Source organism: Glarea lozoyensis (genome assembly GCF_000409485.1).
Source record: "Glarea lozoyensis ATCC 20868 chromosome Unknown GLAREA14, whole genome shotgun sequence".
Lineage (NCBI taxonomy): Eukaryota > Fungi > Ascomycota > Leotiomycetes > Helotiales > Helotiaceae > Glarea > Glarea lozoyensis.
The window spans coordinates 344,510-365,345 of record NW_007360988.1 but is presented as its reverse complement, the minus strand read 5'-3'; the positions used below and the strand labels follow the sequence as shown (position 1 = coordinate 365,345).

General features: G+C 44.7%; 9 protein-coding genes across 9 annotated transcripts; 6 read left to right on the top strand and 3 right to left on the bottom strand.

Annotated features, from left to right (window-relative positions):
- Positions 1 to 1,379: 1,379 nt before the first annotated feature.
- Positions 1,380 to 1,794, bottom strand: GLAREA_06688 (uncharacterized protein; the record flags this gene model as incomplete). Its single annotated transcript, XM_008080636.1, has 4 exons — positions 1,380 to 1,434; positions 1,485 to 1,667; positions 1,721 to 1,740; positions 1,792 to 1,794. 4 exons carry the CDS (start codon positions 1,792 to 1,794, stop codon positions 1,380 to 1,382), a joined length of 261 nt encoding a protein of 86 aa, XP_008078827.1.
- A 268-nt stretch (positions 1,795 to 2,062) lies between these two features.
- GLAREA_06687 (RNase III) lies at positions 2,063 to 3,295 on the top strand (the record flags this gene model as incomplete). The annotated part of the gene is made up of 1 exon (XM_008080635.1): positions 2,063 to 3,295. The coding sequence occupies one exon, from the start codon at positions 2,063 to 2,065 to the stop codon at positions 3,293 to 3,295; it is 1,233 nt and encodes a 410-aa protein (XP_008078826.1).
- A 1,529-nt stretch (positions 3,296 to 4,824) lies between these two features.
- On the top strand, positions 4,825 to 5,768 carry GLAREA_06686 (uncharacterized protein; the record flags this gene model as incomplete). Its single annotated transcript, XM_008080634.1, has 2 exons — positions 4,825 to 4,908; positions 4,974 to 5,768. The coding sequence occupies 2 exons, from the start codon at positions 4,825 to 4,827 to the stop codon at positions 5,766 to 5,768; spliced, it is 879 nt and encodes a 292-aa protein (XP_008078825.1).
- A 1,715-nt stretch (positions 5,769 to 7,483) lies between these two features.
- Positions 7,484 to 8,397, top strand: GLAREA_06685 (uncharacterized protein; the record flags this gene model as incomplete). The annotated part of the gene is made up of 3 exons (XM_008080633.1): positions 7,484 to 7,519; positions 7,583 to 7,652; positions 7,829 to 8,397. 3 exons carry the CDS (start codon positions 7,484 to 7,486, stop codon positions 8,395 to 8,397), a joined length of 675 nt encoding a protein of 224 aa, XP_008078824.1.
- A 750-nt stretch (positions 8,398 to 9,147) lies between these two features.
- GLAREA_06684 (alpha/beta-Hydrolase) lies at positions 9,148 to 9,816 on the top strand (the record flags this gene model as incomplete). Its single annotated transcript, XM_008080632.1, has 1 exon — positions 9,148 to 9,816. One exon carries the CDS (start codon positions 9,148 to 9,150, stop codon positions 9,814 to 9,816), a length of 669 nt encoding a protein of 222 aa, XP_008078823.1.
- Positions 9,817 to 9,838: 22 nt separating this feature from the next.
- Positions 9,839 to 10,454, bottom strand: GLAREA_06683 (Protein kinase-like (PK-like); the record flags this gene model as incomplete). Its single annotated transcript, XM_008080631.1, has 2 exons — positions 9,839 to 10,317; positions 10,361 to 10,454. The coding sequence occupies 2 exons, from the start codon at positions 10,452 to 10,454 to the stop codon at positions 9,839 to 9,841; spliced, it is 573 nt and encodes a 190-aa protein (XP_008078822.1).
- Positions 10,455 to 12,487: 2,033 nt separating this feature from the next.
- GLAREA_06682 (uncharacterized protein) lies at positions 12,488 to 13,810 on the top strand (the record flags this gene model as incomplete). The annotated part of the gene is made up of 3 exons (XM_008080630.1): positions 12,488 to 12,555; positions 12,608 to 12,827; positions 12,884 to 13,810. The coding sequence occupies 3 exons, from the start codon at positions 12,488 to 12,490 to the stop codon at positions 13,808 to 13,810; spliced, it is 1,215 nt and encodes a 404-aa protein (XP_008078821.1).
- A 586-nt stretch (positions 13,811 to 14,396) lies between these two features.
- Positions 14,397 to 15,784, top strand: GLAREA_06681 (SET; the record flags this gene model as incomplete). Its single annotated transcript, XM_008080629.1, has 2 exons — positions 14,397 to 14,892; positions 15,168 to 15,784. 2 exons carry the CDS (start codon positions 14,397 to 14,399, stop codon positions 15,782 to 15,784), a joined length of 1,113 nt encoding a protein of 370 aa, XP_008078820.1.
- Positions 15,785 to 16,835: 1,051 nt separating this feature from the next.
- On the bottom strand, positions 16,836 to 20,646 carry GLAREA_06680 (Ankyrin repeat-containing protein; the record flags this gene model as incomplete). The annotated part of the gene is made up of 3 exons (XM_008080628.1): positions 16,836 to 18,429; positions 18,529 to 19,733; positions 19,786 to 20,646. 3 exons carry the CDS (start codon positions 20,644 to 20,646, stop codon positions 16,836 to 16,838), a joined length of 3,660 nt encoding a protein of 1,219 aa, XP_008078819.1.
- Between the last annotated feature and the right edge of the window lie 190 nt (positions 20,647 to 20,836).

Sequence of the window (20,836 nt, the reverse complement as noted above, 5' to 3'; positions counted from 1 at the left end):
TAGAGGGTTGTGTTCGTAGATAAAAATTAAAAGGACCTTTGACCCAACTCGTGTGCAATTGACCTCGGAATATTTGAATGATTGATATTACAGAATACATTCGCATGAGGTCACATTCCCATCTGCCAGATGACCAAGCTACTACACCTAGCCCACCTGCATCTAATAGCACACTTGCAGGAGGATATGCAGTGGATTTTAAAGTTGGCATAAGGGGAGTATGCGGGATAATAGACAACGATCGAGTCCATCTCCACTTCGAAACTCCTTTTGTATCCTGGAATTGATGTTGATCTCGGAAGAGCAGCATAAGCCAAACCCCTGGATGAAAAAATAAATCAAGTCAATATATTGTATCCGTCGAATTCCCTCTGCGGTATTTCTCTCTCGAATTGTCAAACTTCTCATTCGTGGGTGGGGCGGGAAACTGATGAATCCCGATGAAGATCTTAATGTCGAAGTACAGGAAAAGAGAGTAAGTAGATGGATTATTGCCCAGACCTCACACAAATACTAGTCTCGTGAAACGTTGTCAGAAATTTGCTCACTTGTCTTTTTTGAGTGTTATAATGTATCACATAGCTGTGCTTGTGTTCGCCTGTAATTCTTGGCAGTCTTAGGATGTCTACTACAAGTCTGAAATATTTGAAATTTTGAATAAGAGTAGTATATTTGGATTGGGGTAAATAGCTCGGTTAGCTTCAATTCAGTGGTATGAGGTTTTTGATGCGCAGTCCAGAGGTGTTTGTTTTGATGATGGCGGCAATTGTGGCTTGTAGTACTGAGATTACGATAATTGTGGTACTTGCTAATTGGTTGAGATGTGACAATTGACCACTTACTGTTAGACTGACTCAATGGTTTGTTGAAGTTGAATAATTGCTGATGTCAATTAATCCATTGCCCGTGGAATTGAACAATGAAACGGGCTGGTAGGCTAAACCGATAATCAGTGGATGAAACAGCAGCTCGACAGTAGAAATTTCGAATCCAAGATTAACTTTTATCTGGTGAGCTGAGGTGCGAAGGCTGCTTTTAGATGGGTGACTAGTTTTCTGTACCCACTACACAGCGTACTGAGATCATGATGCTACAACCACGACAATTTCAATGGAGAATAGACGAGATTTCGGTGTAAAACCCTCTAGAAATTCCAATCGCATTTCTGCTGCTTGCACAGATTGAAGGTAGTAAGGCGCGTTTTGAATGAGTGATCGGCGCTCAATCAAGGGCCTCACCACCACGTAGCACGTGGAAGTTACAACATTACAGGCACAATGGATTCCAAGAAGGGTAGGCGACACCGTGATGAATATCCTCTAACCGAATCCATTCATAACTCCAGGCATATGTACAATCTCTGTTCCTCTCCTACAAGCTTATGACGAACCGGCCTTCTTCTCCTTCTCATGCTCAATAATCTGTTTACTCCAGCTGCCACAAAGTTAGCACATTTCCTATCCATCCACAGCGCTGGAACGTACTATCGACTGGGATAGAATCTGCCCTCTTCTGGAAATTTCGTCCGTGTCTCCCTCTGCGCGCTCAAGTTGAAAAACATAGCCGTGACCCCGAGTATCCCGACACCAATAATCGCAGTATTCATTTTCCAGTTCGCAGGTTGAGAGTACCAGCCACCCGCCGGTGACCAGACATGCTTGGGATATCTGGTGATGGGGTCAGGGAGCTTCAGGAGCTGATTCGTGCGCGATTGACTTACGGAACTTTGGGTCCGCCGCCCTAGATTGCGTCAGTATATTTCCCAAACACGGTAAGAGGTTGGAAACTTACCATTTTGATCAATTGCTCAAATGCGCGTTATGTTCTTGGGGTTTGGGGTTGAGGTGTCGTCGGTCTTCACGAATGAAGAGGCTCGCTTGGCAGGTTCCGTGCGGATCATTGATCAGCCGCCCCGAGATTCCATGCAGAGAGCACACGAGGGTCGTCGCATCTAAGAAATTTTGGCCGCTGTAGGGGACAATTATAAACTCGAATCGACAACCACGCACCACGCCCTCAACCGTTTTTCCTTGCGCGACCAGGGACGAGAAGAAGCGGATCGATGTCCGTGAGAAGCTTACGGTTGGAGAGGTGGAGTGGACAGTTATTGTCGGCACCAAGGACGAGGACGAGAAGTAGAGCTCCTTGCTGTTTACGGCAGGGGCAACAATGTTTGTCGGGGAGTAATACAAGGTCGTTTTCTGCATCTGCGGTGTCAAGGAATCCGAGGATAGAGAAGGAGTTTGTTGATGAAGATGGAGACGGAATTGGACTCTTCGAAGCACCAACCCATCCCGTACAACAGGAATATCCATCACCATCCCCTAGAGCAGCATTAAGATCCAGCAAACTGGCAGCTTTACATGCTCGTCTCGGATTACCGCAGAAGCTCCCATTGCAGACAGTAGCGCGGACACTCGTTGACCCTTCTGCGGATTCGAATGTAGATTTCAACAATGCTTCGCTGGCCCAGCTGGGCGGTTCTATAATGTCATATCACGTCTCAGAATGGCTTCTTGTCACATATCCACGATTACCGATGTCCGTTTTATTCGCCGCGGCATACGCATATAACGGTCCAAAGACTCTCCAGCTTGTAGCGAAGGAATGGGGTGTCGACACAGCAGCTGCCCCTGGAAGAGAAGTCGATCCTGGGTATCTTCAATTCGAAAAGCTCGCACCAGGCACAGATTACGCCGCCATAAAGGCCGCAGGAGGTAGTTCACGGCCCGACAAGTTCAATTTCTTCAGACGAGGAATGAGCAGTCGAGTCGTCTACGACGATGAATTCGGAGACACAATTCCAAAAAAGAACGAGAGTGCCCTACCTATACCCACCGAAAGCGCCTACGCCGGCTTCGTCAAAGCCCTGATCGGCTCAATACACCTCCACGCCGGCCGCGAAGCCGCCAAAGTCTTCGTAAAAGAACACATTCTCTCCCGCCAGCTCGCCATCGACACGCTTTTCCAATTCAAGGAACCCATCCGCGAACTCTCGCGTCTCTGCGCGCGCGAAGGCTTCGAACATCCCATGGCTCGCATCCTCAGTGAAACAGGTCGATTGAGCAGACATCCCGTCTTCAACGTGGGTATCTTCAGCGGCAAGGATAAATTGGGCGAGGGCTCCGGCGCGAGTCTCCAGGAGGCGAGGACGCGTGCGGCGGTCATGAGTTTGAAGAGTTGGTATCTGTATAGTCCGGGGAAAAACGAGCGGGTGCCGAGTGATATGGAGGCGCCGGGTGAGAAGGCGGCGTGGGAACCTGTGCATATTGATATTGGTGAGGTTATACACTAGATTCTTGGGGGTGTTGGAGAGGGAAAGGCGGATTTGTATGAAAATTTGTGGTTGGTGGGTGGGGTTTGGGCCACGTATACGAGAAGCTTGTATTATCTATAATCTCTCAACACTGTGTATCAGTAATATGAGGGCGGGGATGTAGAGATAGAAGGGGGCAATGGGTTGGGATATGTGTATTGTAGAATATGGAAGTGGGAATATCACATGATTGACTTGTACTTGTTTTCTTGGTGACTTTGTCTTGTTCTTTTCAGTACGGGTGGTTTGCTTGCGTCAATGTTGGGTTGAACATGTCATGGCCTTTTGCGGATTAGCATGGAGTGATAGATTCTTAGAAAGTCTGGTAATTTTAGGTACGCTCTTGAACTGATGTCTTAGACGTATTACGGGTTTCATGTCAGAAAGGATGGTGTACTTCCGAGTTTACCACATCGTCGTTTAATCGCTGAAATGTTGAATTTTCTAGAATTCATGGATGTCTCTCAAAACAGTCCTTCTCGAATAATCCGAAATAGTTCTTAATAGGTAGGTTTTGGTTTCCTTTCATGGCCATGCTCTGTTTTGCTAATGCTTTTGCTTTTCAAGTCCAGCTTCTTCTTTCGCTATGTTTCTTTGAGAACCTTTTCGGTTTATCTTCAGTCCTTTTGGCGATTGGTTTTATTGATACTTTTACAGATATATGGACGTTTGTTCTGCTGGCTTGGTGTTTCGGTGTCTCGCGCGACGTGTTTCCTCTCATTTCATAGATGCTTGGAATTTCTTTGCTTTCAGTTCTTTTGAGTCCTGGCTTTGCTTTTTTTTTGAACAGTATGCCTCTCTTCACTCGTATGATGATCATTAGCTTTTCTAAAGTATGGGCTGTTTAAATCTAGTGGCTTTTGAGAGCATTCGCCTCTAGGCTCTCTGTTTTATTTTAGCTCGATTTACCGAACTTTCTTACTCAATTCTTCAGTTCCTTACCTTCAGTCTCTTGGAAACCTGGTCATAATCTTAAATATGATTACAATTGCCGTCACCAATAGCTTGAAGCTCTCAGGTCCAACAATCTTAAGATCGTCTCTCTGTCTAATAAGACATTACATGATCGGTTTGTGTCCTAATGCTTTGGCGAGATTAGGTTTCCAGGTTGTTGTGACAAAACCCGGGACGACTTCACTTTTGAAGGTTCGGGCGGATATTCACTGGTATATCTTTTTTTCAGCGATCTTTCTACACCTTTTCTCAACTAACATCAATTGACAATTCTCAGAGAATTCGCACATTCCGAGGTATGATGCTGAACGAGACGATTCTACGTGTAACGGCTTGACATTCTGTAAGTAAGATTTGTTTTCCTCATGGTGTTGGCTTTGTTTTGCTGATATCTTGAGTTTCGTAGAATCGGTATCATTTCGATCTATCCGCATCTTCTGCTCAACTTTGGATCAGCGAGGTACTAGTTTGTTTCTTCCCACGAATGCTAGATAGCTTTCCTAAGATTTGAAGCTTTCTAGGATCCGCATTCTCCCTATCTATCTCAATTCAAGATGGTCAATGACTCCAAAATCGAGGACTGCGGAGTCGATCTTCAATCTTCATCATCCGAGGGATCTACAGGACAGGTGCTTCAGGTAAGGAACGTTGCAATATAGGTTTAAAGATACTACGAATACCGAACTCACCCAATACTCTGTAGGAATTCCACCTTTTCCCAAAACTACCCCTCGAGCTCCGCCAACAGATATTCCGAACAGCTGCTAGAGTTCCAAAGCTCGCTCACACAAGTTCCTCCGTTATGAATCCTCTGCTTCACGTGAACAGCGAATCTCGCAAGATCATCCAGGAAGAAAATGTCAACATAACAAATATGTACTTCCATCCTGCTCGAGACATCTTGTACAAACAATACCCTGTGTGCTTCCATTCTTGGATGCCAGAAGTGATTCGGAATCCAAAGTTACATCGCATATTGTTTCTGATAAGTTGCGATAATACGTGGTCTTCCAGAGAGTTACTTTTGGAAGAAGGAGAAAACATCAAAGAACAAGAAAAACTATACGGCAGCGAGAGTGCTAAGTTGAACTTGAATACTCCTGGAAATATGGCAATTGCGGCGAAACTTCCCCCCACAATTGGGAGGGATCTCTGCGCACGACTTATCACCCGTCTCGCTGTTCCGCTCCATCCCGAACACCACTCGATTCCTGGGGCGGCAGGCCTTTTCGATGACTTCGAATTAGCCAAGACCCTTTTTCCGTGTCTTCATGAACTCATTTTCGTGCACCCATTACTTGACAGCCGGGATACCATAGATGACTTAGTAGTCGTACCTTTTCCTCCTGTGCCAAGATTTCTGGTTTGGATTGATGAAACTTTAGTTTCTACTATGGGCCATATGCATCGTCGTAGACAAGACTTGCTGCACAAGGGAAAGAGCGAAGATGAAGTTCCAAAGTTGGTTTTTATGGTGAAGAAGGTCTGTTTGGAGTGACTTCAGGACAGCTAGACCTTGCTTGGAAAATGAAAATAGGACCTACTCTTGCCGTTCTCGGTTACGAACTGTTGTAATTACAAGAGGTTGCAAAAACTTGTCAGCGTAGCAGTAATAAGTTCAATCGAGTGACTACAACTTAAAAAAGAATTCCTTATTGTATACAATCCTACTACTCAACATAAGATATACATGCTACTTAAACAAAACATGCTAATATTAATATAGAATAAGAGAAGCCGAGATCTATATACTCTCACGTCTAAATATATTCTAAGAAACTTTCACAAATTATGTTTGTAGTGTACAACAGCCTTTGCCAATTTAAAAGATACAACAACATGTTCCCAGAGAGGAGCAAAAGATATCAACAGTGTAATAGGCTCCGCGAAAGCAAAAAATACCCATATTGAAGACGGGCTGGCACCGGAAAGTTCTTTAACATTCATTCAAAACGTTCTTGCGATGGAGGTTATTGGAATGAAGAAATATGCAAAAATGGTAAGTTTCTGGACACTTTTCACTTCCTCAATCCTTTTCTTTGAATTGAGTATACTGACCATATTCATCTCGAGTCCCATCGATGCTGTGCACGCATTACATAGATCGGGTGCTTCGTCTTGCAGATCTTGGAAGTCCTGTAGCAGATCGCTGACTTTACTTTTCAACGGTATCAATATCAGGTTTAGAAGTGCAGGTTGGCCATTTTAGTTGTTTCCGGCAACTGAGTAGCTTGAAAGTATCATCAAAATAGATTCTTTGCTCGATCCAGTATATCTTTGTCACGCCTGAGTCGGTCTGTTTTTGCGGCCGGATCTCCGTCAAGTGGCTGTTGCTGGCTATTTAGAAAGTCGAAGAATAACTCCCAGCTTAATGCAGATGTCTCGAGCAGATCTGAGGCAAAGTAACTTGGCTTTTGGACGAAGAGTTGCATTTTGTCCTTAGATAATTGTGATCCCTGTCATATCCGTAACAACCTGTTGCACTGCAAGTCTTTTGAGATAGAAAGGAAATAATACATAGTATAGTAATAGAGAGAGAATTCATGTCTTGTTAGCCCTTTCCTGCAGGCCTTAACTGCCTTTGGTGAATTATATGTCGCACGGCGAGTCTAGGCGTAGACAAATAACTTTCACTTTCTAGGTGAATAGAATGAAGCTAACTAATCACTCTTGCATACTCTACTTCCTACATAAACATGTTTGCTTCCCTTTGATCACTAACTTTATCGAATGAAGCATCAACAGTACAGTCGTATCCTCGACTCTGCAGGCTTGTCGTTGGTCTTTTAGTGGCTAATGCTTGGGAAAGTGGTCTGACTCGAGTCGACTAGTTCATGTGTGCTATCTTTCGTACTCTCCAGTGGTAATTCGGTCTTATTGCGTCTGGTCTATTCTTGCTGACTAAAAAATTAAGAAGGCTCAATTGAACAAAATTACTAGACACCAAACTCTCTCTGCAAACCTGCCAAATATAGTATTTCAACGAACTATCAGCCAAGTCGAAAGGTTCTCAAAGTATCAATCGATTCGATCTCAACCGATAGAATCTGTGAACATGAGTCACTTCAACGAATTTTAACGTGGAACATGATGGACCATAAAGGTTGCACTACGCAGCGTACACGATATTCTCACTATTTCAAAACGATACCAACCCAGGATCCATCATCTTCCAGGAATACTAGCACCAAAAATTGCGAAAGTGACAAAACCATGGGATCTGAGGAATCCAATCCTCGATCCTCAACAGTAAGCCTTCTCCACGTTCTCCTAGTACTTCTCGTTCATAAAATGCTGATGAGTTTAATTTAGAAGTTCCATTTCTTCATGGAGCTACCTGTCGAGCTGCGTCTAAAGATATACCGTCTTGCTATCAGGGACTGTATGCCGCGTTTCATTACATGGGGCCCTTCGAGCATTATCCCTTTACTGCACGAAAACTCAGAATCTCGTTCATTTGCTTTGAAGTTCGGGTTTCTCATTGAAGGGCCATCAGGGCACCCACTTACAACGATGATAAGCCCAGCGGTATTTACTTCCAACCTAAAACAGACATAGCATTCTCCGAGTTCGGAGTACCTCGTTTATTCTTTGAACAACATCGCGAGAAGGATCGAACTGAATTCTTTCTGGACCTTTTCCCGTCGCATCCTATCATAGCCCAGTGGAAAACAGAAGACGAGGTCTCCAAAGGCGAGCTTACGCAAGACGACGTTGAGAAGCAATTAAAGGGTGCAGCCTTGTTACCAATCCAGAGTAGATTGAGTCTATATGCTCATGCAATATGCCGCCTTGCATTTCCGCTGGAGTTAGCTCGAAGACAAAGTGGGCCCCCTCTATTCATGAGTGCTAGAGGAGTAGCTCCAAATCTCAAAGAGATCATTGCTGTTATCTTTCCTATCAAGATGACGAATGGTATAATCGACATGGACGAAACCGAGATGATACCTCATCAAGAGAGAGCCGTTTTGGAGTCGTCCTGTGATCGAGGGCAATGGAAGTTGGTTGAGAGATTCTGCTACGAGGCTACCCTTCATATAAATCTAGATAAGACACCTACGCTAACTTTTATGGTGGATAAAAGTTTCATTAAAAGTAAGACGAGAGATGAACCAAGTCAAGAGTAACATTTAGAGGTTAGCTGAATATGTTTGGGACGGATAGATAAGAAATTAGCAATTGTCGATTACTTGATATCTACCTGACTGCTATTTTATGTGTAATTACTTTCAATGACGCAGAGATCGCAAGGGTACATGTCAATATTATGATTGATTGCACAACTCTTCTTCGTACTTTGCAGTCATGACCACAGGTTATCACATTCGCAAAAGCTAGCTTAGTGTGTAGAATAGTAAAATATTATAACTGTGTCATTCTGAATACTGAGATGTGATTGTGGATACTGGTGTAATGTAAAGTCTAGATAATCTACCGACCCCAGTAGAGCGCACAATTGGCTGACTAATAAGTAATATGTACTCAGCCCCCCCAATCCTTCCCTATTGCTTATTCAAATCTTCACTCTCCATTGTTGTCATCCAAACAAAATTCTACTCGCGTTTAATTTTGTTTGAAACTCTTTACAAAGTACACGTTTCTTAGAGATCTCACAACCTGCTTTAGCAATGTCCAAATCAGACCTCAACTCCCTGATCATCAACCCCACCTCCAATCACACTCACACCCTAATTCTTCTCCATGGCCGTGGTTCCAACGCTCTCTGATTCTCTCAAGATACCACAAATCCGCTCAAACCAGGTATCATGACATGCACCACCTCATCAAACCTCAGCCTGGCGCAAAATTTCCCCGGTCTCAAGTTCATCTTTCCAACAGCGCCAAAGCGTCGCTGCACTGCGAAGAAAAGGACAAAAATGAATAGCTGGTTCGATAACTCATCTTTTGAGAATTCGTATGAGAGAGAAGAATTGCAATGTCAGGGCTTAGCGGAGAATTATCAGATGCTGAAATCGATAATAAGACATGAGGCCGATGAGTTGGGTGAAGGCGGGTTGGGAAAGTTGTTTCTTGGTGGACTGAGCCAAGGATGTGCAATGGCGTTGCACGTTTTGCTCGCTTTTGAGAGGGATGAAGGGGAAAAACTTTTAGGTTTTCGGGGGTTTATTGGGATGAGTGGGTGGCTGCCTTTTCAGAATGATATTGATGGGTTGCTTGGCATTGGGGAAGGGGACGATGGAGCATGTGACGAGAATCCTTTCGGCGATGAATCTAGTGGTGAAGAAGACTCTATGAACGAGGAGAACGCGGTCACTAAAGTTTCTCAATTTATAAGGACGGAAATTATGGACCTTCCAGTGGCCAAAAAAGAATCTCTCACTGCTCGACATACCCCTATATTTCTCGGACATGGCGATCAAGACGATGTTGTTCCGCTGGAATACGGGAAAAGAGTAATGGAAGCACTAAAAGCGATGGAAATGAATGTGGAATGGAAAGTCTATGCCAAGCTAGGTCATTGGTACAAAGTTCCTGATACCATTGATGATATAGTTCAGTTTTTAGAAAATAACATGTTGCTTTGAAGTCAAGATTCGCTCGGAACAACTACATGAAGACATCTCGCACTTGTCTCATGACCGCATGTTCGAGATGAAAAGGCTTCATAACCTTATCCACCGCCCTTTCCTGAATCCATCCAGTGTCCCAACTCGGAAGATAAAGTGCTTTCACATACTCCCAGTACTCTGGATAGAACCCGCTTAGTTCCCAATCCAGGATTGCAACGATCTTCCCATCACGCACAATGATATTCCTAGGAGCGATATCACCATGCGTAAGCACAATATTATGCTTCGGCAGAGCTTTCACCATGTCAACAACCATTTCTGTGAAGATGCCTCCTGAAAACGTCCTCATGGCTGCGGCGATTCCCTCATTGAAAGCCTCCTCAGTTTCGTAGGGACCATAATTGTTCTTCTCATCACTCTCGAATACTTGATCGTTACAAGGACCACCATCCACAGTTCCGATAATCGTGCCATCAATCTCTCTCAATTCATCAAGATAGCCCCTCAATTGCCCCACTATTCGATCAGCTTCGTGAAGAAGAAATCATAAGCTGGTTACCAAGTATAGACTGTTGTTCGGCTGGATTATGGCATTCGTAGGCTAAGGGACCGGCGAAGAGAATCCGGCGGCAAACAGTTGAGTATAGGGCCATCAAGTGGAAAGTGGATGAGGACTAAGAATAGAACAAAAGCACCGATGAGCTCACCAGCAAAAGTCTGTGCCTTTGACAGCACACTTATCAGATTTTTGCATCGCAAGAGCAGTCAAAGTACGGAATCTGCACAGGGTCTTCGTTGATGCTAGTTCATGGGGATGATTTGTTTATTAGCTTTTCGTTCGTCGGTCCTTCCGAGTTGTGGACATTGGGCATTCTGTGATGTGATATTCCAAAATAATTTTGCGTAAACTCCAGTTCTAGGCATTCTCGTATATACCAAAACTCAGTCGTACCTACCCACCAATAAGATCCGTTGGGGGGGTGATGGCACAGCCTATGCCCAGCTGCCCGGGTTTGAAAACGGTAATTAGCTCCACTGTTCTCACTGACTCCATAGTTTTAATGCAACGCAAAGCTGGTGACGATACTCATAAATTTTGAACCCATGAGACGGCTGATAGATCATGGCTGCTAAACACCGAATATGAAATCTTCAGTGGTCTGATTATTGAAGCGAGGAGGGCGTCGAGTGGTAGCGTTCAGAGGAAAAGAGAATATCAAGGTGTTTAAACCCATTCGAGAACGCTGAAATTGCTGAGTCGCAAAATTCTTGTTCGTGGATGGCCTCGCTTCTCAGGATGTGGTTTCATTTTCAATAGAGTTGTGGAACTCGACAAAACAAACATCCGGCAAGACTCAGCCGCTGAAGATTTAGCGAGGCAGTCAACAGTATTTGCAAAAGAAAAAAACAGTGCAAACCGAATGAATGATATCTTGGCTTCCCAGCAAATGAACTGGGGTCAGAAGTAGATTAAGATAAATGCCGTAGTTCTCCGATTTCCTTTGCAACCCAGAACGACCTGGAAGTTTACTGGTTCATTTCTTGCACCCTGTCTGATAAGATTATACCGCAAAAGCCTTATATCTGCTTCCTCTTGACTTGCAGAAAGATTTGGTTTACCAAGTGACATAATCAAATCTTCTCAGCGAATCTTCAAAGCATTGGTCTTATGTCACGCTTACAACCCCTGCCAGATTGACGGTGCAAAGCAAACCACCAATGCGCAGGATTAATCTAGCCCAGTTTAAAACTTGGGGCGAATTGAAGATACATGGTGCTCTACTGTTATTGGCCAACAGGATTTTGGCGGTAGAACAGACAGCTGCTTGAGATATCCACATATATCTTCCTTTTGAAGGTCTGGGTGCTCTTCTCACCAGCCTTAGCGAGGCAAGCGAGCGCTAACTGCGCGATCCATATTCCAAATAGTGGGTAGAGTAAGACTTATGTAAGTACCCTAAAACACCGGTTCTACTTACAGACTAGAATAAAAGTCCAAAATTGCCGGTATTTAGATCAATTATAATTGAAAGTGCAGCCTCTGGAGTACCAGAGTCTAGAAACCTAACAACTACTGAAGCAAAGTATCCGCACACTGGGACTAGTGCATAATTTCTTTTTGTGGTATGAAGAACTTGATGCTCTTTTTTGTGTTAGTAGGAATCTTGTTTACATCTTAAATCTTATTAGTGCGTTTTCGTCTGGTTGATTTCCCTGATGTCGTTTTGTTCAAGCTAACAGGAAAGACGGTCTTGATTTGAATGCTGTGTCTAACTTTAATACTAAGGGACTGATTACCTAAGCGACACTTACTGGCGTGATTAATTTTGTATTCCTGTTCATAAACATCACTTATCACATAATCACGGTATTACAACGCGAGAGGCGACTTCTAAACTATTAGTGAATGTGTGCAACCCCCCCAATCATTCCTTTTTAAGATCAACTCCAAACTCCTCTTTTCATCCATAATCTGTTACATTTTCGCAACTCGGCTTCAACAGAGAATCGAAGATCGGGTTTCCACCGCGCGTACTTTGAAATCAACTGGACACGGTCTTGTTCTCTGGCACAGGGTATGATACCAACTGTTTTGTGATTTTCAATTACCATCTCGTGAACGAAACATCAACCCTAGTGTACGGATAATTAATATCTTAATTCCAACAAGGTATCTTCTACTACAATGTTTGAAGAAGGAGTTTTCCACTCCGGATTCGAGTCTTCTACGCTACCAAGCGGCGAAAATCCTAGGTAAGTAACCATTCTCAATGGTAATTGATCGTAAAAAAACTGACACATGTAGTGAGATGAGTCACGATGATATAATCAGCTCTGGCGCCAGTGACTCTTTTGCTGAGATTAAAAGACCTTCGCCAGAAAACGCAGAGTGCACTTCTGAGATATCTTCATTGCTTGCTGCTGAAGACGCGACTACAAGCAATTCAGAAAGTTCCGTCTCAAATATCGATGATGCTAGGAATGCAGTCGCAGTTCACGGCGAATTTGAACCACAGCCACTAAAGGTGCTAGCCCACAAATTTGTTTATCCTCCGTTACGAGGGCTAATGTATTCTTGCAGGAGTTTCGGTTACTCTCAAACCTTGTTATTGAACTGCAGCGAATGATATATCGTACCGCAGCCAGAATGCCTCGCTTCATACACTGGGGTGCGTCCAACATCAGCCCACTCTTTCATCTGAATCGCGAAGCTCGCGCAATTGCTCTCAAAGAAAACTTCCTAGTCGAACGTCCTTATTTGAACAACACAATTACCGGGTTCTATTTTCATCCCGCACGAGATATTGTCTATAGAGATAGGTTCATACACCAACCTGTAGCACTTGCGCAACTATACCCAGAAGAGCTTCAGTTATGGTTCTTACTACCCAAGCCTGCAGAGGACCCTCTTAGTGTCTATTGGGAACCCTCGGGCGAGGTTCGCCTTCGCATTGACAGCCAACACGATATGACTCGCTACTCACATTTCCTCTCCAATTCACAAACAGGGGTCGTATACAGTCATGTGCTCCATAATAAAGTAGCTATACATGCAGCAAACATTACTCGCATTTCATTTTCAATCGATGTGGCAAGCCGAACGGGCCGAGCTCACATAAGTACGCTCATGGAGAGCATGCTCCTACGATGCAGAAAGTTTTTCCCTGGATTAGAGGAAGTTATCTGCATACTATGGCCGCATCTCGACTGTGGAGATGATGGGCATGATTTTCGGGTCGTAAAGTATCCAAATGGCGAAGGGTGGGCCACGGAATTCGAGAAATCGCACGCGATAACTGTTCATGATAGTTGGATGAGATTGATCTATACGGAAGTTGCCGGGGATGCCGCTAAGAAAGCCATTGAGAGATTGCCTGGGAATTTTTCCGAAAAAAACAGTAGCTTGGATGCGAGGAAATTTGGCCATGCGAATATGTTCAAGTTAACTTTCATGAGAAAGAAGGACCAGGACAAACCTACGGACGATCAATTTGATAACACGTATTAGACGGCGGTTGGGGGGCTATTCTCTATGAATTCTCGACTAACATTATTCTTGATAAGCTGGCTCTCTATACGATATCTTCGTGCCTTAGATCCATGGATGAAGTAAGGTAGCTTGACACGATAGGCAGTGGTACGAAATAACATCGTTTGTTTTTACACAAGCCTCTCATTTGACATTCTTTAACATAACAATAATTAAGTCATGACTGAACTAGCTGGGGGCTAGCAGCGCAGAATCGGGATAAACACCCTTTTCACTCTGAATAACATGGTCTAAGGGAGGGCCAGGTCTCGCTTAACCCCTCTCTCACTTTGAATTCCAAGAACCATCGTATGGAGCCTTTTAATACGAGATATCTTCTCACTTTTAAAAATGACATTGACACTTTCCCTTACATAGATAGAGTATCTCGCATCACGTCACTCAAAATCCACGCCAGATCAGTAACCAAATTATAGATCCATCGCCTCCTCCACCTCGTCACTCACAAAACCACCAACTTCGCATTCCTCTCAACAATCCTCAATCTCAAATCCTCACCTTCAAACCCATCCCAACCAAAAGCAAACCCAACAATCCCCTCAAAATGCCCTCCAACCGTCCCCGCGGCCGCCAATCCGCCCCCTCAATGGCCCACACCCAACCGCAACACGAAACCATCGACCCAAGTAAATACACACACATCCTCCCCTCCCCCAGCAAAGGTCTCGGTCTCTTCGCCCACACCCTAATCCCCTCCTCAACCCGCATAATCAGCGAAGTTCCCATCCTCCAACTCCGCGAAGGGTACACGGCGCCTCAATACCTATTCCCCGCTCTGAACACCATCGCGAAGAACACGGAGCGATATCCGCTGATCAAGGAGAAATACGATCGGTTTATGAGTCTGGGTTATATGATTGAGGAGGAAGGCGATGATGATGTGGTGGCGAGGGTGAATCAGAATGGGTTTGAGGTGCCGGGGGAGGAGGGCGAGCTGGGGTGTTTGGTTGTTTGTGTTGAGGCGGCGAGGATTAATCATTCTTGTGAGCCGAATGCGGTGGGGAATATGAATTGGTTGACTAATTGTTTTACTGTTCAAGGTATGTCAAAACAATACGAGCAGTTATTTTTGTGTTGGAATGGTTTTATGTTTGGTAGCGGATCTGCTGTGCTGGTTATCTTTGCTGTCAATTTTCACTAGTTTTCAGGGCTTCGCAAATTCACTTTCTAATGGATATCTTATTCTTTTAGCTTGAACCATAACTACCCCTTCCAATGCTTTAAATCTTATCAGATATTTTCGAAATCTCGTCGGCCCTTCTTCACTCCACAAAAATCATTTTCCCTTTCAAGACCTGCACTAACACCCCTCTAGTAACCCGCACCATCAACCCCAGCGAAGAAATAACAATAAGCTACATCGACCCCCTCCAAGACGCCCCCTCCCGCCAAACATCCCTCTCACGCTACCTCTTCCGATGCACCTGTCCCGCCTGCTCCCCAACAACCTCCTTCCCCGCCTACGTATCCGAAACCACATCCAACCGCCTCGAACTATCCCGTCTCCTCACCCTAATAAAATCCTACAAACCATCTCCACAACCTCCCTCTTCCCCTCTCTCATCTCCCACCCAGCCCACACCCCCCGAACAACACCACCTCCTCCAAATCTCCCGCTTCATCGCCCTCGCAGAACTAGAATCCCTCCCCTACCTCCTCCCCCTCACCTCCAGCTCCGCCGCCTCAAGTTTCCTCCGTCGCGATGACCGCGAAACGGCTTTGAAATGGAAAAAAGATCAGTATGAATGGGTAGCACTGACTATTGGTAGGGATACGAAAGAGGGGAATGAGATCACGGAGTGGTTTATTGAGCATGGGTTTAAGGGGACGTATTGGTATTGGTGGGCTGGGAGGGAGGAGAAGAATGAGGTGTTGATGCGGTGTATGCATTTTTGGGCTAGGGAGGGGGGGTGGAGGGTTTTAGGGGGTTAAGAAAAGCGGAGAGGATGATTGGATGGATTGTTGTGATTTAGCGTTGGATCTTATTGATTACATGGGAGAGGTTTAATCTTGGAGACGTTCATCGAACTCTTCTCATTTCAAGCGTTGGGATTATTTTATTTCGAAATTTCAGTACTTAGACGCCTTGAATGCAGAAGAAGTGAAGATAATGGCTAGAAACAAACACGAATAATTGCTTTCCCGTCATTAACCTAGTCCAAAATCAAATTACAACATGAAACAAGAATGACAGGTTTTAGATTTCGCGATGCGGTACATACTTCATTCTTGTAATAGATACGATCCCTCAGAGTTCTCTCAAAGTCACATGACCATCCTCCCTCCCCTCCCCTTAAAATAAGCGAGAACCCCACATATAAGAATTCGTCAACATATCTCAACATATTTCAAATCAACAATCTAGCCACGATAAACAAAACTCCAAATGGTTGATAGCTGGTATGCGTACATTGGCCTTAGTCTCTCATGTTTTAACCAACCAACCAACCTCCGGTATCTTTCTTGATGCCAGAGACTTCCGCTTGCAAGATAACCGAGTTGATAGCCACGTAGGCACTGTTTTCTTGAAATTCCTACTAGTGAAGAACGGATCAAAATGTGGTCAGACGAACCAACTAGTACGAGAGTTCTCACAATTTGCATCTCAACCTTGTATTTCACGCACCAATAAAACCAATCCTAACCGTCTCACCTGGGTCCCTGCCCTCCTTCCAACATATCGTTATATGATGCAGATACCGCAGTCAATCAACAGATATCCAGAAATCCCAGTATTCGTGTGAGTTGCAACACGGAGATCATTAGTACCCAATTTATTTTCGAGCCGCGGTAGTACACACCATATGGAATCTCGAACCACAAATCGTAGCGAAGATGACATGATGCAAAATTGTTTAATACGACAGAAGACAACATTATCCTATATAAAAGAAAAACAGAAGTCAATGGAAAATAAACCGCAACAAGATCCCACTTAGTAAAATGACAATCCATTCATCCTCGGAAACTCTATCTATCTGCGTCAATTTCTGAAGCGAGCTCTGAATTCTTCCCAATATTCCTTGATTCTCGCCTTCCTTTCCTCCTCAACTATACCTCTTGGATCGCCTTCGGCATGCTTCTCATCGCTCGGAAGATATCTCCAATCCTTTCGCAGCGCTTCCTGAACCTTGGTGCCAGGGTAGCTAATTTGCAGCGCCGTTTTCCCATCACTGCGTCTCGCATGGACCTCCAAGTCGTCCTCATTGAGAAGCAGATTGGTTGCTTCAAGTCTGTCTGCGAATGCCGCCAGTTGCAATGGAGTCTCCCCGTATGAGTCTTTACTGTTAACGTCTAGACCAGCAAACGGAACTCTTTTCCCCTGTTGTAATCCCCCCCTGGGGTAGCCCAGCAAGAACTTGACTAGTTCTATGAGGCCACGATAAACGGCTACATGAAGTAGAACTCCCCCGGAGCCTTCCTGTTGTAGAAGACCCCGCGCGAGTTTCTTATCGATTGGTAAGTCGAGAATTTCAAAATAACCTGCATCACAAGCAAGAAGTAGACCGGGGTATTCTTCATGATTAAGCATGACCTGTGCTTCACCATGCTTTGAATCCACCTTCAATATTTCCGTAAACCCGTATTGACAAGCAATCAACAATCCACTCAGCTTGGCGGTACACGTGGTATTGCTTTGAACGAAAACAACGGCAGAAATAAAGCCACCTCCCCAGAAGTTATGGGAACGCTCTTTTCGCACGGTTTTCTCAGTGTTGGATGCCTCTCGAATAGCTCCGACTTTGACGACATTGAATAAACCTGCAGCCCATGCACCAAACGAAGGACTAGACCCGTCATTAGCAATAAATTCCCTCAGCAATTCCTGCAGCCTGATAGACTGAGAGCTTGGCAAAACCATCGCGTTTTGGCAATAATACGCCCAAGAGTATGTGGCATGGAGCTCAAATTTACTTGTGATCATCTCGATTTCAGTCTGTCGCCGTGCTAAGCTTTTTTCGAGACCCTCAGGAGATATTATGGGCCAGTCGCGAATGAGATCTAAATCTACTCGAAGACCAAGAACTGCGTCTGCCCCACCATCTTCGCCATCCAAATTCACACAAGGCATACTCCATGTTCCTACAGGAAATCTTTCAGCTTTGTATTTGAAATGAAGCAGACACGTTATCGCTGCCTGCGTATATGCTTCTTCTTGCGAGTATATCAAAATACCACCAACAATCTTAGCCTCGAGATACTCGCGAACAGAGAGATGAGGAAGCAGGATACATCCGTGAGCGTCGACGACCAGGAAGTTGCTACACAATTCAAGGATCAGGCCTCCTTCGATAGCTTCGTCTTCGTCTACAGATATAGCAATTGCTAAGTCGCGCAGATACATGCGCTTCTTGGTGCATAAGGTCCACTTTAGAGACTTCTCGATAATATTCTGACTGTATGGCCCCTGGATGTTACGCTCGTAAATCGCATCGTAGGTATCACGAAGAGCTTCAAGTGCACCGATGCCATGACCGGCGTCAAGACTATCGAGCATCCTAACAAAATCTGGTCTGTATTTAATCGGTCTTTCGGGGTTGATTAACAGGTCGAGTTGAAGCTCAACGAATCGAAACCTTGACAGTATTAGACATTATATACAACTTGATAGCGAACTTTGGCACTTACATTCCTTGAGCACGATAAAGCAGACTGGACACATTCGATCTGCCAACCTATCGCTAATAACCTTAGCATTTCTTCTTTCCTTTCGCGCAAGTTCTCTCTCAATGTACTTCATTATGTCGTCATTTGTCTTAGTTAAGTCACTTCGAATTGTGATGATATCTTCAAACACATCCTTCACCGCAACTTCCAGGCGGCTTGTCACCAAAAGTTTCAGTCTAGGAGACTTATTCCATACATCATACAGGGACCTTAAAAGCTGCAGTGGCTCACTACATTCGTCGACACCATCGATGACGATGACAGTGCTTACTGTACTTTCTTGAAGGTCTATTAAAGCCACAAGAAGTTCCTGGCAATCTTTGAGTGTGAATTGACTTCCCGCAGTATATTTCTTCGCTTCGGATTTCCATCGATTCAATATGATCGGAAATATCGTTTGCCCGTCTGGTGTGGCAGATAGTTGTGCCACCAGACTTCGAAATATCCAAGTTGGATCGGTAGATGAAGCTGCTAGGGTGCTCGAACAATAAAAAAAGGCTAGATTTTGGTCTCTGCCACTGCTGACCAGATTGTTGATCACAATGGAAGCTAGGCTTGTTTTCCCAGTGCCAACGGATCCTTGTAGCCAGAACTTTCCGCGGGGATCAGCGACCCAATCTTTGTAAGACTCGCTGCTAAGAAGCCATTGTCCTGAGCCCCAGTGGCGAGGTCCAAGTTTATCACGCTTTTGTCTGTGGATGTCTCCAACTCGAATGTCCGAGATCCACGATAAGATGCGGGCGTTCTCGCTTTGCTTGGCCTCGAACCCCTTTTGCAACGTCCCAAGAGTTTCAACAATATGTGATATCTCAGTCCACTTTTCATCCAAACGCAAGACACCTTTGTTGATTAAAGAAATATCTGAGCTCATGTTGGTAGTCGCTGTCACAGATGTCAAGGCAACACAGTCCGCATCCGTCTGCTTGACCGTGGAGATAAGTTCAGCCCAATCGACAGATTTCGTGATGTTCGAGAATGTTCTTGTTGGTGTCGACTGATCAAAATGCATCACTGCTGTCACCTGATACAAGAGTATGCTAGAATAGACCCTGATAATGGACTCTTTGAAAGCCGTGTTGGTGGATGAGCTGGGATCGTCTTTGAGACTCTGGACATAAATATCTTCAACTGCTAGATATTTGGCGATGATTGACGATATCTCTTCGATGCCATCGAGTGCTGCTTGATGTTGTATAATATCACCCATGATAAGCTACGAAAATCAGCACCCTGTTCAATTCGTGTGGGTTACAGCAATTACTCACATTCAACAAAGCGCAGACCCCCGCCCAAGGAATGCCTGCATGGATGGGATCAAGTTGTGCAATTCCTGTCCCCAAAGTTTGGAATGTTTGAACAAATTTGACAATTCGCTCGGCTTGGTCCCAAACCGCAACTGACCTACGATCCCATTGGAACGTCCACTGCTTCGATTTCATGACCTCAAGTCGGCTCTGTACGGATTCTGCCATTCTTTTTTGTAGTGTAACTTTCTCGGCTCGTTCTTTTGAAGTATTTGATGAAGTGTCCGCCAGGAGTGGCTCATACTTCTGAAACAGGTCTGAATGCTTGACGTTGCTGGATAGTTGGAGATACGCTTCCTCCCACAGGCCCGCATTTTTCAAAGAGGCGTCGGTATTCAGCAAAAGAGGTATCGTTCTTTGGCGAAACAACGCAAGATTTGGTGTTCTGATTTGAGTGGTTTCTGCGAGCACATCTACTGCAATCTTTGCGGTTTCGGTTGCCTTGTCGTCTTGACCGAGAAGTGCAGAACTTTGGGGAGGCGCAGAGGGTATCTCCAATTTGCTAAAGTCTTGTGACCTTTCTGTAGCCTGGGACTCATCGGCAGGAGCTAGTGACTGCTTTCCAACAACACCCGTGACTGCGTCTGTCTTTTTCTGCGCAACAGGAATGACAATTGTCCGGCGTTTGGTTGGACCAAAGACATCATCAAGCGCAGAGGTTACTTCCTTCAACAATGCTTCAACGGCAGTTGGCTTCCAGCTGGGAATGGCAGACTGAGTGGATGCTCGTTGAGCTCGACTCAATGCTCCTTTGTTTCGACGGAGGAGTTTGGAGAGTTTCGAGAGCCATTTCGGTTTTCGACTTGATTTGGTGGAGTCCATTTTTTGTTCGCTCGCCACCCTCCTCAGAACTGGGCCAAATCCGGGATGTCGATGCCTAGGTTGATTAGGTGCTAAGGCTATGAATTTTGCGAACTGATGTAGAAATCAAACAAAATAAACATAAAATCGTCGCAAATGATCTCGTAATCCAACTCAACACAAAAAGAAATAAACTTAATCGCGATAAACA